Here is a 17,693-nt window from a genome sequence, read left to right on the forward strand (position 1 = left end):
TGGACTGAACTAATGTCATGGCATCAACTTATTTCAAACTGTCCTGTTAAGGATTAATTTACTAGATTAAAAAAAAAACTCAGTACAAAAAGTTTGTCCCAAAGATCAAAGACAAGTGCACTGATTAGCAGCAGCAGTGTTGCATACAAACCAATTAAACCATGTAAACACACAGCCTTTCAGTGACAAACAGTAATTATCTTAAATCAACACGGCTTATTTTCACACAAATGAACAGCAATAAACAAACCGAACCTCTTTTAATGAAGAGAAAAAGAGTTTTAACTGTATAAAGCACTACATTTACCTGGCCATGTTTTCCTCAGGTGTCCTCCAAACCTTCCTGAGAGATTAATCATCTGTAACACACAAAATACTGTTCATACAGAGCCTATGAATCTACATTAACGCCTTATAATAAAATATATCTAAAATACAGTTTACTACAAACAGCTAAAAGACTTCTACAGTCTTAATACACTGATATTAGCTACTTTCTGCACAGTTAGTTAGCAAGCTAGCCAGGAACTTTCATTCCTGCGTGACACATTTAACGTCATATTTATTTATTATATTAAAAATATATTCGCTATCAAATGTAGCCAGGGGGAAAAAAATAATAATCGTTTGGTGTTTATTTGTTGATAGCTGTTCTTGGTGTTGGGAGTACTTTATTTGTGTTAAAGCGCTGTTTGTTAATTGGTAGCGGATGTACCGCGTCATTTCCGGTTTTATCGTCAGTCGGCGCTGAGTTTGACTGAGAGAGCTGTGTAGTTAATCCAGCGCGATTATAAAGTTTGAATTTTAAGCTTTAAAAGTCGTTTCAAGTGCACAACCCTGTTTAATCATGTATAGTATTGTTAGGATAGACGGACTGTGTCGTTTCTGCTGTGTATTTTACTTGTACAATGAGTTTGTGAAAATTTTCCTCGTGTGTGCGCGCGCTAGCGTCGCCATTTTATCTTCTTATCGAGGTACACGCTGACGTTATTTTCTCATGTTAGGTTTACTGTGAAGATAAATCCTGTATGACGACGTTTTGCTCTCTCTGAACTCTAAATAGGGGTGTGTTTTGTACTCCCCTTACCATGTTCAGTAAGTGTGTGTTATTTTAGTCAAGGTCACTGTATGAGGTTGTTGTGGTATAGGACCTGTTTCATGATTGCTGTGGGTGCTTGTGTTTTCCTTTCCTTCATTGAATGTGTTTTCTTTTTTGGTTGTTTAATGCAGAAACTTTTATTATTTAACAAACAACACAAAAATCAGCTCATCACAGGTTGGTCTTCCACCTCCGTCTTCTGCTCAAGGGTCTTCTCCACCTTCACTCTCTCCGCTCCCATCTTGGCCAGCGGCTGTTTCTCCTGAAGCATTCGGCTCAGTTTGGCCTGCGGCAGGTTAGTCTTACTGCTTGTGCTGTGTTTAACACAACTGTGGCCCGAGTGAAGACTTCATCAGACTTGTCCAGGAGTTCACCTGCTGATTGTCCAGCGTAAGCTTCTCGATCTGAGCCTCCAGATCCGCCTCTCTGTCCTCCGCCTTCCGCTGCCCGAGCCCCTGCTGCTGATTACTGTCTGACCGCTTCCTCAGAGTGCAGCTGCCGAGGTCGAACTGCCGGCGGAGTCGAATGTGCGTCTGGAGCTCCAGCCTCTTGATCACAGGATCTGGATCGAGCACATCTGGACATGATGTCTACTTAACTCCCCCCCCCCCCCCCCCCCCCCCCAAAATGTGACTGAACATTCCTGAGGAAAGGCTCGATTGTTAATAATCTAGTTAGTTGTATGTCATAGAACACAATGTAATTACATTTATTTGTATCTTTTTGTATTTTATTAACATGTTTTGAGTTAGTCTCAAGTTGAGTTTGACTGAGAGGTGTGTTGTGAAGATAAATCCTGTATGACGACGTTTTGCTCTCTTTGATCTCTAAATAGATGTGGAGCTTGTCTGCGGGATGAATAAACCTGAGTTTAACAAGATACGCCAGTGTCTATTGTGCACCAGAACACCACGCAGTGTAGCCGGGCTAGGCGGGGCGGACCGGTCACACTAGTACTGCTAGTAAAGGCAGTGAAGTATTGGCCAGCTAGCTAGCTTAAAGACGGGGTGGGGGGCGTGTGCAAAGATACTCATAATCTTGAAAATTTCAGTTACTTATTTATCTACTTTATCTTTAAGTACTGACATATCACTAGCCAGAAGTCGTTGTTTGGTGTCAGACACTAATTAGCAAACAGAAGCTGAAGATCATTAGCTAGCTTGTTAGCTGATTAGCTAATTAACCCAGCGCTGGTCTGGGCACGCGCAGGTCGCCATATACTTTGAGTGCGTTAATAAGCACCCGATATCTCTCAGTACTACTTTATTCTTGTTTTTAAAGGAGACTGTTCAGGAAAAGAAATAATTAGCTGGATAAGTGAGTAAACTGAGACTGTGGACCTTTTTGTAGGAATTTGTGTGCAATGTTTCATTTAATAAAACGTTTATGCAGCACTTCTGATGCATTTAGTCTAAAAGTCTTGCAAATGCATGTACATAGGCTGGAAGTCTTTACTGTCAGTTCTGCAATGAGCTATTCAGTACAGATTTATATGACAAATTATTTGTAAGTAATTTAAATAATAGTAATAGTTAAATAGTAATATTTTGGCTATTTAATGGACCTAGAGACTTTCATTTATGAAATAGAATCCATTCGCTATATTGCAGTTAATATTTGTGTGTAATAACTTTTTGATAATGGTGTTTTGTTTTCACCACTGTAACAAAATCAGAAAAACACAGGCTCCACTTTAATAAACCTCTCTGTCTGATGGATCACGCCTTTGCTTTCTAAGAGTCTTTAGCTTGGTTATATATCAAATAAATCATGATGCGTCTAATTCACCACCTACCCAGACTCAAAGACTTAGATTTAGGATTGCACCAAAAGATTAATCTATAACCTGGATTGAATCTAAATAATCAGGAATTTGCATTTAATACATAATTCAATCTTTGAACTTAAAGAGATTTACCTTATAATATTTAAACCTTCGATTTAAATTTCAGTTAGGGATTAATTACATTTAAATTGAATTTTGCTGGGTGTGTGATGCTAAATGAACAAATAGAATACCAACGTTGCATTGGACTCTTTGATATCAGATCTAATCTTTATTCCACATGCCAAAATGTATGGTGCCAAAATGATTGGCTCTGGAAGACCAGCCTCTGCCTCATCCATATGGTTTAATTGCAGGGGGCAGGTGGCATCAGATTCACAGCTTTAGCCAAAACTGTTCACAGTCGGGTAAAGTCTGGCAAAACTGGACCATGTGCATTAGTCGCTGTGCTGGCTGGCGATCCTCATGAGGATATGCAGCTAAATTCTTATCATGATTGATTTGGAGCTTAATAACTGTATCTCTGTGTGGTCTGAGAACGTGGACAAAAAATGGTTGAACTCACCACCCTTTCCATTGTAACCATAATGTTCTGTTTATGTCAATATCACGTGTGTCAGCGTCTGAGATTTTTCTGAACTGACCTTCAGAATACTGAAATCTGATTGGCTCTCATCACTTCTGTACACTGGTTTCCATCAAGGCAAAAATAAATAAATAAATCACAGTAACTGGATTAAAAGAAGTTCGCAGAATGTAGAATAGCTACGTGAAATGATGATTGGTCATGTGACATGTCGGTCAACTTTCCTCTTCTGGTAAAAGAAGGTGGGTCGAAGCCACATTTATTGAACAAACTTTTCAGAGTCTATAGTAAAGCTAGAGGTCTGGCTTGTAAGACTAATCACCTTAATTTTTTATATATATATATATATATATATATATATATATATATATATATATATATATATATATATATATATATATATATATATATACACACACACACACACGGTGAAGTAAGTCATAAACTCAGATTTGCCTATAAACAAATTGATTTTAAAAATTATAATAATTATTAGTAGTATTATACAAGCCTTTTTTTGTAATAAATGAGCCAATCAAATCTGCAATTAACTCTAATTTTACAAAAGAACGGGAACGAATCACTGATTGAAGGATTCGAATCCTTTCAGTGTACCGAACTGAATGAGTCGAATCCTTAAAAAGAATCGTTTTGCAGGTAGTCCATAGATTGCCGTACAAAACCAAACCGAATTGCTTTACTATCCGGTTCCTAAACCATCCGGGTACTTAATGCTTCTGCAGCGTTCGCTTTCATTGTTCAGCTGTCTCAGAGAAGTGACGCTATTGGCTGGTAGACGTGTCAATCACCGCCTTTGTCAGCATGCTTGTCGGTCGTGGCAGCGCCACAGACCGGCACGTAACATAATTCTACCTTTTTGTTCAGAGAACCTGCTAATCTTGTTTTAGGAGCACGGAGAGAGAGAAAACACGGACACTTTCTGTTCACCAGCTTTGTTTTTACAAGCTCGCAGTGTGTTTAAGGTCGTATTTAAATCGCTTACTTTTATAACAGGGAAAAGTTTTTGCTCGCTCACCTGCTGTGTTTTTGTGCACTACAGTAGCAGACAGGTAAGCTGACAGCACAGCAACACCACGTGACTACTGTGCTCCAGGTGAATATTTGCACTGTCTCCGGATTTTACACGTTTTCTGAAGTATACTCTCTGACTCGGGTTTATTATAATTGCTTCTGAAGTCTGATTAAGACCAGGTGCACCTGTAATAGGAACGCAGCACTATGAAGCATGGTTGCTACCTGGATTATATAATCTATTAATCTAACGCCTATAAATGTATTAGCATTGCATTTAAATTGGCATGATATTTTTATTGAAATAAATCAGTCAGTTTTGTCTTTTGTTAAAGTCTTCTATACCAGACAGGTAAGGTGACACCAAACAAAACAGCAAAACTACATGATTATTGTGTAGCTATATATTTGGATATTTTGGATGATATACAATGATATTTAATGCTTACTAAAGTTTTGTCTTTGTTGGGCAACACTGTGTCATAATAATTAATAATATCACGTGCACCTGCAGTAGGAGCATTATTAGAATATGTAAAAAAAAAAAAAAAAAAATGTAAATGTTGTAAATATACTGTAATATTTGTACATTGATACTTAGGGATCGAAATGCATACTTTTTTTTTTTGCACTTTTTTTTTTTTTTGGGACACAAACAGCTGGTCCAAACTAAACCGCCCCCCCCCCAGTCTTGCCTGTCTGCACATTCTAGTGCGTTTGTGTATTTCGGTACCACTCCTGTAACACACCTGACAACTCGTCAGCTCATGAACACAACCTACACGCTGTTTAAAAGGTTCCAATAAAGCATGACATGTGAACACATTGACCTGCATGTTTCTGTGAACGGTCATCAACCCGGGGTGCCAGTACTTCTGAAACCCTGTACAGCTGGACAAATAAATGTAGTTAATCAGTGTCTAAATGCAGGTCGTAGCCAAAGATGGTCATTATCGTGAGGCGTAGTACGGGACGGGAGTGTGTACAACAGCCTGGTGGTGTATGGCGGATCAGTTCTTGGCTTTTTAATCCCAGTATGACGAGCGCGTTCGGCTGGACACGTCGCGCAGGGCAGCGTTACACAAACATGAACAGCAGCTCAGGAAGTTATCAACATTTAGGAACATGCAGCAACACTTTCTCCTAATTGACGTGGATTTATTTGAATGGAATAAACAGGTGTATTTAATTAACAATGAAATAATAATCAATTATTACATGAGAGCTTAGTATTTTCGTTTCTTGATGTCACTTCTGGTTTGTTTAGTGTGTAATAAACCAGCGTGTGTCGTGCTGTTCTAGGAAAACAATCCGTGACGGGATGGTGTGATGAAGCGGAGTCACTGCTACCACCCTGAAGTTGATTGTTTTCCTATGACCGCACGCACTGGAGTGTTTTATTCTTCTTATACATAAAATAAAAGAGGAAAAAACGCAGCTCGTCATGTCACAGAGAGACGGCACAGAAGCGTAAACTCCTCGGAAAACAGCTTTACCTCTGACTCTTACAAAGCGCTGACACTGGGGATTAGGATTAAACGTTCCTAGTTTTCTTCCTGAAACTTTTTAAAATAATATTTAAACTATACAGTTCATCTGTGCTGTCCAGTACCTGGGTGTTTATATGAACCCAATACGCTACCCCTGTTAAACGGATGTAAAGTACACCGTGCGTTTTCAGCTTCTGTTTCCCTTGCATCACGTTCCTCTCCTGTCCCTCTGCAGGAGTTCGGTATGGTGCACTGGATCGGCTTTGTGTTCGCACTGATGGCGGTCGTGCCTAAAAGCACAGAGGGGAAGAGAGACGAAGTGCTCTACTGCTCAGGTGAGTTCAGACTTCACAGTTCTACAGCGAGGACGTGCAGCTGAACGTGTGCTCACTCTGAAAATCCTGCCGTCACAATCGTTTGCGTCGCGTACTATCCCGTATTGTGATTGGTCAGAAGGTGTTGCTTAGTTTTCTCGAACAACAACTCTGACGGTAGCGCAGCTGCAAATCACACCTGCTTATTTATAATAGATGCGCCCTTTCTAATACGTTATCGTTTCTATAGTAACGGCTCGTTCACAGGAACCTGTGCAGCGTATAACGAATAAGAACCTGAATCAATAACTAATATAAAAAAATTTAAAAGTATGACGTGTGACTTATTAAATGCTGGTTTTATTTGAGTTGTTGGTGATTTGCTGTGGTGTAAGAGAAATAAACCAGTTCAGGACATGCTGTTATAGGAAAATAATCCACTTTGGGGTGCTAACCCCATCACTAACTCCATCACTGATTATTTTCCTTGAAGCGTTGATGAGGAGTGATGAGAGAGTGATGGTCTCCGTGCGATAAACTCTCCAGCGAATCAGCTCGAATCAGTTAAATCCTGTTTTTAAGAGGCGCCCAGGCCTGGCAGTTCCCATGGGGATGATCGAGCATGACTAAGCACAACTAAACTCCACCCCGAAGTCAGGACACAACCCTTTCATAACATTCGACGCTGCTGTATTCTACCACTTTATAAAAGTACATACATGTGTTAACCTGTAAACACTGTACGTTTCCCAACATGGAGCTAAACGTCTGTTTTAGTTTTGGGTTTAGTATTTATTTACTCGGGACGGTTAAGAGAGTGCTAAAAGTGTGTTTTGATGACCTTTTGACCTTGTAACTGATTCTTCTGACCAACAAAAGGGAAATCCAGGCTTCGTCCCAAACACCAATGCTGGGTCCCAGATCGTATATTTTCACCCTAGATGTTTGTTCACGTCACGTAAGACGCTTAAGTAAGAGTTTAAATCCATTAAAAACATCATCACCCTTCACTCGGCAAGGGATTTTAACGAACTTAAACTCTCACTTCAGTATGTTCTCGGTTTAAGTGAAATTTGAGACCTTTGAGTAATTATTGTTCTTACAAAAACAAAAAACATTGACGCGGAATTCATTCGACTTCTCTTATGCTTCGGAGAAATTAAAATGTGAATAATGGTAATGATGGATCTGTTGTGTGTAAGTGTTTCTGTCAGACATCTCCTACAGCTGAGCAGCCTGTCAGTGCAACGTTATCACACTCGCGTCCCTAATCACGCTGTCCACACCTCACTTCTATTGAGGACTTTTAGAACGAATGCGCTCTACGTAAACATCGCTAATGTACAGTGAATAAGTGAATTAGCCTGTAACGACGCCGCGTGTCCTTCAGCCTGCATGGCGATCGCTGAGGAGCTGAAATACTCCATTAGCCAGATTGACCCCAAGAAGACCGTCCACGTTGGAGGCTTCAGGCTGAATCCTGATGGAAGTCTCACTGATAAAAAGGTAAACTTTAAACACTATTAAATCAGTGTATATACCTTTCTCTCTCTCTCTCACTCGCACGCACACACACACACACACACACACACACACACACACACACACACTTTCCCACAACCTGAGGGGGGGGGGGGGGGGGGGGGAACCTCCTTAAAAAGTTATAGCAAACCAAAAAATGAGTAATTACTAGGTTGAGCAATATGATCTGACATTAATATCGTGATATTTCAGTGATCTCACTATCATTTCATTTCTTTTTACGTGTATTTTTTTTACAGTTCCATTTTTGTTACAGACTCTTGATTAAACGCAGCTACTTTCAATCTTTAAAAAAAAAATTGTAATTCTTTAAAATCGCAAGAGTTTGAAATTTGTACCGAGTCTTTTATTTTAATCTTTAATTTTCCCTCCTTTTTTGGTCCGTCCGTTACGTAATGTAAGTGTAGTTAAATCATCTGTGTAGATGTTGAATAAAAGTATCAGCTCAGTTTTTATAGGTTTTTTTGTTTTCAACATAGTTATTTACTTAGTGGGATTTTTTTTTAAATGTTTTTTTTTTTTTTCGAATGAAGTGAAAATTTGTTTTGATTTCTTAAAAATATCACCTAGTGAAATGTTTTTGATTTTCCGGTAATAACATTTGCAACTCGTGCACACTTGATCCGTCTCGGATTTGGAATCGCAGCCGAGTCATTTCATCAGCAGTGTCTTCTTTTTGTTTTTATTTTGAGCCGTACCGCTCCTCGTACCGCTCCTCTACCCCCCGTGTGCCCTTTATAGATCCAGAGGCTCGTAACGCTTGCTGACGTATAAAGGGCAGTTTTAACTGTTTCCTCTTTAACCATGGTGTCAGTATTTAAAGGTCAGACCCAATGAACTCAAAGCCCTGACCCCGGCTGTCCAGGGAGCGTCATTAGGTGGCCGGCTCGCCTATTGATTCGGGGTTAATCTCCTTTTGATCGTAGCCACGGATGAATAACAAGTGTTTACTCAGGCCTGCCTTTCCCCCTCTCTCTAACCGTGAAGGGAAACCAGCTTGTTGACGTGGGGAAACAATCCAGGAATTCTTTTTATCATCACATCGCATTGCTTTACGTTATTATTACTTATTTATTTATAGCCGTAAACTCCTCAGTAACGGTTACGCGTCATAACATAACGGTTTACGTCATTCTGCAACTTCGTACACACACACACACACACACACACACACACACACACACACACACACACACAAAAATTAAATTCTGTAACAGAACCTTTACAAATTTAACCGAATAATTTCTATACACTTAAATTGTTTTTATTTTTCCGACCGAGAATCGCACTGTTACCCTACGGTCACGCTAGCAGGTGACACGCCACCCGTTTGTTACTTGTGGGCGTGGCCTGAAGAAACTTTAGTAGCTATGTATAGCTTCTAATGTTAACTAGAAATAAACACAAATTAAATAACACATCAGTGATTGACGTTACGTGCTCGGGTTTGCGCCGGCGTCGTCCTCAGATTAGATTAGCAAAGCAAGCTGACTGTACTAGCTACTGTACGTACGCTCACCAGAGACGTAAACGACTTCCTTCCGACTTTTATTCTTCGTAACGTCTCTATACACGTTTAACGAGAAACTGAAAATAAGCTGAGACCACGCTTATGAGTTTTTCTGCCATTCTTGAGCATGAGGCAGTAGATCAGTCCTAACTGCAGGCAGGAAGTAAAGTTGCGAGCGGGGAACTGGAGAAACGTCGGGCCACGTGCGCGGTGGGATCGGTCCGAGGAACCGCTCAAGACGATGGTTTCTGTTTGTCGCTTTACAGCGTCCTTCCCAATTCACACAGGATGGAACAAATCTCACGTCGACGTCTCTGAAATCGTGGCTTCGGGTCGCAGACGTTCGTAGAACACGCACGGTCGCCCGTCGCTCGCTAGAGTGGATGTAGCGTTAGTTCTTATGCTGTTCATAATCTGATGCGTCTCAATGTCTAATCTGTTTTATTATGTATGTTATATAGCCGCAATGTCTGGTCCAAATTCAGGTCCGATCTCTGATCATCTTTGAGGGAAATTGTTAAATTGGACATCGTTGTTTTTTTTTTCCCTTTTTTTGATAAAATTTTCTAAATTTCAACACTTCGGATGTCGGTTGCTCTTCCATTGAGGCGAAATCGGTGAAGGATGGCATCCTCGAGAAGCCTTTCACACACACACACACACACACACACACACCCGCGCGCGCGCGCACACACTCCTTTATCCCAGCAGAAATTCTTTATTGACAGGCCCTATTCAAACCCCTCCGACTGTTACGGCCGCGAATTAAATTCCCCACCATTTTCACGATGACGAGCTCCAGCTAGCACCAGCGCTCGAAGCTCTGAAATTCCGACCACTTTAATGAGTTGCGTTTGGTGCATAATAACCCGGGATGTTTCATCTGATTTATTCTCACGCCAAACTCCGTCCTCACTTTGTTTCATTTTCCACAGTAATATCCCCGAACACAATGTGGCCTTTGTGGCTTTTTTTTTTTTATCATCTTCCTGTTCCTGTGGAGCGACTGGAGCCAGCCATTCCTTAATTCATGCTCCAAGTCGATTGTATCCTCTCTTATCTCTCTGTCTCTCTCTCTCTCTCTCTCTCTCTCTCTCTCTCTCTCTCTCTCTCTCTCTCTCTCTGTGACTGTTGTTTTTTTTTTTAATTAAAACCGGGAGGGATGAGCGCACGGGTCGCTGTCCTTCTTCCCCGGGACCTTTTGTCTTATTTTGTGACCAGATGGCGGTGAGCCACGGAAGCTTCTTTGTGTCGCGGATCCTCGGAGGAGAAGAAGAGGAGGTTGGTGGGGGGGGTGGGGGGGGTGGGGGGGGGGGGGGTTGATGTGGATAGAGGGATGGGGTGTGTTGAAGGCCAAAAAAAAGCACCTCTATAATGTAATGGGACCGGAAGGGTCCACACTGTGTGTGAAAGGGGGCAGCCGGGGTCATATCTACATGCTGGAAAAAAATGCAGCTCATCCGCAACCTGCCACTAAATACCCCCCGCCCTTCTTCTTCTTCTTCTCCTTCTTCTTCTTCTAATACCCCCTTACTCTACTCTCCATGCCTCCTCACCCCTGCTCCCCTTTTTCAGCGGGATGACAGGGAGAAACTTCCTGCTTTGATCAGCCGAGGGTGGAGGAGAGAGAGCGCTGTTTACCCTGCACTTGGCTGCTGTTGACAACCGCCCCTCCCCGCCGCTTACCCCCCGGGCAGCGCTCCATTCTCTTCTCCTGCCCCCTTCCCCTGCGCCCTTCCGGAGGGAGGCCCCGAGGGCGGGAGCAGCGCTGCACCTTGACCTGTCTAGACGCCACTGCCTCATTTTTTTTTGTTTTGTTTTGTTTTGTTCTCCTAACTTTTTTCGGGACGCAGGTTAAAAGTCAGAGCGGTCGCACCGCGGACGCGTTTCTCCGCTCTGTTCAATAAGAGCGGAAGGAAAAGGTCATCGACGTGACCCTCCTGCCCTTCTATTGTTTTATTTATTGAGTAGTTATTTGCATTTGTAGTGAAAAATGTAAGTTTTCTGGTTTGTAGGTTCCTCTGGCTCGCTCCGAGTCTCACCTGTCCGAGCTGTTGGACGGAGTTTGTAATAACATGAGCGATTACGCGCTGTACGAGGAGCCCGACACGAAACAACAGAGCTACAGGAGATTCGCACCGAGGAGCAGCGACGGCGGGAACTTTCCAGATTTCAAAAATTTTCAATTCTCCGGACCTGAAGGTTCAGATTCCTTAAAGTTCGCTGTAAGTATTCATGAACTTTTTTCCCCCTTTTCCTTTTTCCTTAAGTTGTAGAGCAACTGTGTGTTTTTTTTTTTGTTGTTGTTGTTTTTTTTTTGTTTGTTTTGTTTTGTTTTTTCTATATTTTTAATTTAAAAAAAAACATTTGTGCGTTTTAGCTATTTTTATTTTTATCTAATTAGAGTTGCTGAATCGTTTGGACACCTTTTCCTTCTCAAGATCTAAATAAATACGTGTGTGTCATAACCAAATTCACCTCTGTAGTAAAACATGCACTGTTACTTTTTACTTTTATTCCAGAGATGTCATTTTTGTTTGTACTTGTGCTTTTTTTGTTGTTTTTCTACATTCTAACGTATTAAATCCGTTTCTGTTGATTCAGAATGATTCATATTTTTAGGCATGATAGAAATATCATGAAGAAATCATTTTTATTTAAAAGGAGTGAGAGCTCGGTTTGGGTTTAAGTGGGGAAAGTGTGTGTGTGTGTGTGGGGGTGAACACGTTATTAGCTTTTACAGTGACGTCAGGGATGATTTTTTTTTTATTTCAAATGGCATCAGATACAGGGGTTTTGTGAGAGGCTTTGTTTGATCCGCGGCGTGTTCTGGATGATGCACTGCAGGTGTAAACGTGACTGAAGGGAATTTCTCTTACTAGTGAACCCGCAGTGATGCAAAGTCTGTAAAATTCTCTCTGTTCAGTTTAAAACGGCACATGGATCTTTTTGAAAGTTCCAAATTGTGTGTGTGGTTTCTAGTCGAGTAAAACTTCGTCTCCCACAGACTGCCCCGTTCTCATAACTCATTCTAAAGAAACCGTTCCTTTCGCCTTACGAGCTTTCCAAGATGGCAGCCCCGTGTCCGTTGGAGTGTTAAAGATGGCCGCCCGCTCGTCCTCGCACGCTGTTTGGAATGTTCAGGGTTTTGTTTTTGTGTTTTTTTTTTTTAAGCTGTGCGTTTTTGCTGTGTAGTGAAATCAGACGTGTGTTTCAGTGTGAAACCATCGTGGAGGAGCTGGAGGACGACATCATCGCTCTGTTCGCACGGGAAGACGAGCGCGTGGCCCAGAAGTTGTGTGGCGAAGTGTCAGGTACACACACACACACACACACACACACACACACACACACACACACACACACACACACACACACCGCCTCCACCCTTGAACGCACAGGCTGGATCTGATTTTTAGTAGTAGTAGTTATTAATGCTCTCGGATGCACTGTGTTCACTTTTATATCATGACATCATAACATTTAGTCACGTTTTATGAAGACTCCACCGTGTGTGTGTGTGTGTGTGTGTGTCTGATTTTTTTAAATTTATTATTTATATATAATTTTTTTCGACATTTTTGCATACAACTGTAATGTACATTAAACCGTGAAAGTTTTTCACTTTTTAAAATTTAGCACAAAGAAATAAAAATGGACTTTTTAAAAAAAAAAGAATAAAAAGACGAGACTAAAATACTGCGTTCGTTTAAACATTTAAAGAATATCATACGACGAGTCCAGAAGAAAAAAAAACACAAGTGGAAGTGGCGCTTTCCGGAAGCTCACTGTATTAATATTGTTTACCTTTTTTTTTCTTTCTTTCTTTCTTTTACGTTGATTTCCGTAAACGTGACCCGATCTTCATGACGTCTGAACGCTTCGTTAAAGTTTTTCTGTTAGTTTAATATCTTTAAAAATCTTACAAAATTCTCCCATCATCAAAAAACAAAAACAAAAAAAAAACAAAGAACGATGCCTTTATCCCGCCTCTAAATTTTTTCTGATGATCGATTACATCATCACGTGTGCGTTTAAGTGGAGAAAGAAATGAACGGCCAGTAATGTGTTGTGTTTCATTTCCGCTTCCACCGACCGCAGCCGTGATCACGTGTACACGCAGAGATACGTCACGTCAAGGCTACAAATCCACATCGCCTTTAAAGTCGAACCTCAGACCGCCATTCTCATGGTTCTGGAGTGGTTATTAAACTCGTTTATACTCCTGAGTGATTATTTCAGTCCACGCAAACACGTGGAGAAGACACGGCGAGGACGAGGCTTAATCACAACTTTTTGTTTTTAATCACATCAGCAGCAGATTGTAGAACTTTGCTAAACAAACTCGCAACCTTTGGGAAATATTGTACAAAATACTCCCAAAAATACCTCTCAGGTGTGTAACTTATAGAATACGCATCGTTTCATACGGAAACGTTCGTTTCGCGTTGTGTTCGCAACCAGCAAAGCGCAGTTTACCGGAGACACAGGATTTTTTTTTTTTTTTTTTTTTTTTTTTTTTTTTTTTTTAAAGTCACGTGACACTTCATATATGCGTCATCGTGGGATTTTCGTCATTACCACAGCGTTTATTTCAGACGGCGATGTATGATGACTTTCCTGGAGTTAAACGAGGAAAATGTTTTTGTGTTATTTAAAGATTAATGAATTTTATTTATTTATTTATTTATTTATTTTTAATCAGTTTCTGTCGTCTGAATCGACAACAAAAATTTCAAAGTACTAAAATATTTACCCTGTAAGATTTCTCGGATGGGAATCTCCCTGTTGTGTATGATTATATAACACGTTTATATGAAAAATAAACAAACCAACAGTCATAAACGTACGGTTCGTCACATGATGTGCATGCGAGCGTAATTCGTTTTTATCCTGCGCCTTCATGACGCGATACACACCCCGCTCGCCGGATACACACGATGCCTCATGGGATTTATTTCCAATAAAGTGACCCAGAACTCCAGCCACACGTTTTAAACACGTCTCTAAAACCCAAAACACTAAAAAAAACCCTCTTTTAGAACCTGATTATTCAAACAAACGATCCATTTTAACATGCGCTTGAGTTTCAGTCTGTGACCGAGGGACTGAGAGAACCTCCCACAAAGTGCCGAAATATAATTCAACATGAGACCTGTGAATATTCGATCATCGCTTTGTCCGTTTCTGATTCCATCACGTCCTGTATTTCTGATTTAATAATCAATGCGTAAAACCAGGTCACGTTTTTGTATCTGAGGACAAATTCTGTAATAAGAATCCTCTGAGAAAATATGTGTGGATTATATTTCTCTGGTTTTATTCGGGTGCTGAACTGCGCCAGTGTCAGTGGTCCGGTTTTATTTTAAACGATAGAAAGCAGGTGGAAGCGAGAATTATTATTATTATTAGTAGTAGTAGTAGTAGTAGTAGTAGTAGTAGTAGTAGTAATATTTTACAAATATCCTGCGTCGTTTATCTGAAGGTGAACCACTGGGACGTTTCAGGATGTGTTGATGTAAATCTGCATCATTCGAGTGTGGTTTTTAGTGCGGTGTGAACTCGCATGCATTATCGTTGGGGTTTTATTTGTTGTTCACGTTAGCGAAAACCGACAAATGATCTAAAAGACACGTATTTATCGTTACGTTTTTGTCTCGGGACGTGAGCATTTAAGAAAACAACAATTTACAATGAACACAAAACTATTGAGGGCCGTTTTTTTGTTGCGTATACAGTGTTTTGGGGTTTTTTTTTGCAGGAAGTGATGTCATTATATAAAATGATATTATTCGTCACAAAAAGTTTAATAATCTAAACAGTGCCGTCGGGGAAATTCCCAAATATTACTTCCCGCCACTTCATATTGCTGCTTACACTTGGTGTGTAACGTCGATAGAAATATATATATATATATATATATATATACAATAAATCAGAATAAATGTATACAACTTATAAAAGTGAAATAACAAGTGAATTTTTGGTTTTAAAGAAATATAACTACATTTCATTTAAATGAGGAAACCTGTCGGAGTATATCAGTTTTACGTTTAGTTTAACATGTCGTGTTATTTCTAGTTTTATTTCTGTTCGGTGGATTTAGAAGTTTGTAGAATTTCAATGTCTCAGGAAATGCGATTTGGGGAAACGTGTAACACACACACACACACACACACACACACATTACTGCTCCTCTCTCTCCTCAGTCCAAAGCTCTTGCAGTGTGTGTAGATGGTGTTGCAGTTAACACTGTGTGTGTGTGTGTGTGTGTGTGTGTGTGTGTGTGTGTGTGTGTGTTGTTTCGCTCAGGTCTCTGTAAGAGCTCCGTGTTCCAGCGCACTGAGCTGTGATTTAACACCGCCGCTGACCGAACACCCCGACCGCTCCGAGCCGGACCAGGCGCCGAACAGAACCACGACGACGGACCAGATGATGAAATACAACAAGCACAGACCAGTGTAAAGTGTTTTTGCGTGGATCTACGACGTTGAGTTGTAATAGTATTTTCATAAAGAATAATAAGTGTTTTAAACGAAGCCTGACTTTCTTCGTTTTTTCTTTTTTCCTCCCTCATTCTGATCGCTGTAGTTAGTCGTGTGCAGTTACACAACACGCTGCGGTACACAGTGCGGTGACGTCATGACGGTCACGTGGCGATACGGTCAGCGCACGTGTCGCGGTGCAGTCGATCAGCTTTTATTCTCAAGCTTTCAGGACCTTATTTTGAGAGAAGACCGTCATTTTCTGATCATTTTTCATCGAAAACAGCACGGAGAACACTGACGTTCTAATAGTGTCATTTTTCTAATCTAGTTCCAGGATAATGTTCTCAATGCGGGTTGTTATTGTTGCCACAAAAAGAACAGGAAATGAGGCGTTTTAGCAGGAGAAGAACCTTTTATTTATCCAGCAAACCCTTAAAGAACTCTTCAAGAACCCCTTTTTGTAACACGGTACCAAGAAGTGAAATGTTAAACTCCTGACAGGTTCTAGATACTAAGAACGGAATAATCAGCAATGATGGACAGTCTGAGCCACACACTTCCTCTAATAACACTTCCTGTACACTCTTAGAAAACATGCTTCCTCAACGCTTCTTTAAGGGAGTGTTATGGGGTCTTAGCTTCCATGGGCTATTTCATCAGTTTTTGTGTAAAATTTTGTTCCTCTTGGCCTCTTTGTCAGTATCAGTACAGGAGGTGTGGCCTCTGTCAGTCTCGGTGAAGGAGGTGTGGCCTCTGTGTCAAACTCAGTACAAGAGGTGTGGCCTCTATCAATGTCAGTACAGGAGGTGTGGCCTCGTCAGTCACAGTAAAGGAGGTGTGGCCTCTGTCAGTCTCGGTGAAGGAGGTGTGGCCTCTGAATTTTAAGTATTATCATTTATTATCACTGCACTAATCTGAGAACTGAGCAATCAGTAGTCTCACTGTATCAGCGTTTTAAGCAAACGAAGTGGTGAATGTTAATTAGCATTATAAAATGCTTCTCTTGAATGCCGGATTGTGATTGGGTCAAAAGGTGTTGATTTAATTCTCTATAACAGCGGCTCCGACAGTAGCGTAAGTTTATATTAATGCAAGTTCTAATAGGTTATGGTTTCTATAGTAACAGCTCATTCACGCGGACGTGTACGGCGGACGCTCCGCACGGGAGATGTTTATGTAAGGGTTATGTTTTGAGGTGAGGGAACGAGTGATTATAGCTGCTATAACGTAAGTGAGAACAGACTCTAACTCGTTTCATAACATTAAACGTAACGGGTAAAACAAACTGTCCGTTCGTGGCAAATCGCTGCGGTGTAAGTGGAATAAAACGCGGTAGTGCTAGTAACAGACCCTCTCCCGACTCACACCACCCCATCGCTCGGTATTTACTCGAACAGCAGCACACACACGCTTTCATTTATTACACACTGGGTTTGGGGATAAATGTTTTTCTGGTTCTATGAAGAACTATTACAGGGTTTATAGCACTGGCTTGAACAGAATTACATTAACATCTGAAGCACCTCAGACACGCAGACGGCCTGGTGTTTGTGATAAAGGTGAAATGTTACACACTGATTTTTCATCTTCCTTATCCTTTCTTTTCAAAAACAAAGACAAAAAAACAGCAGCAGCCTGATTCATCTGAAAGAATGAACAACCAACAAGGCCACATTTTACAAGCATCTTCACACTCTCACAGCAACAAAGTATGTAATTAACCCTCTAAGCCTCTTCTTCCTCTCCCTTCTTTTCTTTCTAGGCTTCAGGAAGCAGCTCAGTTTGCGTTTCTAAACGCTGCAGCGTAAGAAAGTGGCTTTTCTCCTTTGTGCTCGGCCGGCTGACT

General features: G+C 40.9%; 1 protein-coding gene across 4 annotated transcripts; it reads left to right on the plus strand.

Annotated features, from left to right (window-relative positions):
- Positions 1-4,265: 4,265 nt before the first annotated feature.
- On the plus strand, positions 4,266-15,898 carry cnpy1 (canopy FGF signaling regulator 1). Of its 4 annotated transcripts, XM_017494958.3 has the most exons (7): positions 4,266-4,454; positions 4,532-4,585; positions 6,229-6,328; positions 7,698-7,813; positions 11,375-11,584; positions 12,577-12,673; positions 15,672-15,898. In XM_017494958.3, exons 3-7 carry the CDS (start codon positions 6,238-6,240, stop codon positions 15,710-15,712), a joined length of 555 nt encoding a protein of 184 aa, XP_017350447.1. In that variant the 5' UTR covers positions 4,266-4,454; positions 4,532-4,585; positions 6,229-6,237; the 3' UTR covers positions 15,713-15,898.
- The last annotated feature ends 1,795 nt before the right edge of the window (positions 15,899-17,693 follow it).

The sequence above is a fragment of the Ictalurus punctatus genome, chromosome 20 (genome assembly GCF_001660625.3).
Source record: "Ictalurus punctatus breed USDA103 chromosome 20, Coco_2.0, whole genome shotgun sequence".
NCBI lineage: Eukaryota > Metazoa > Chordata > Actinopteri > Siluriformes > Ictaluridae > Ictalurus > Ictalurus punctatus.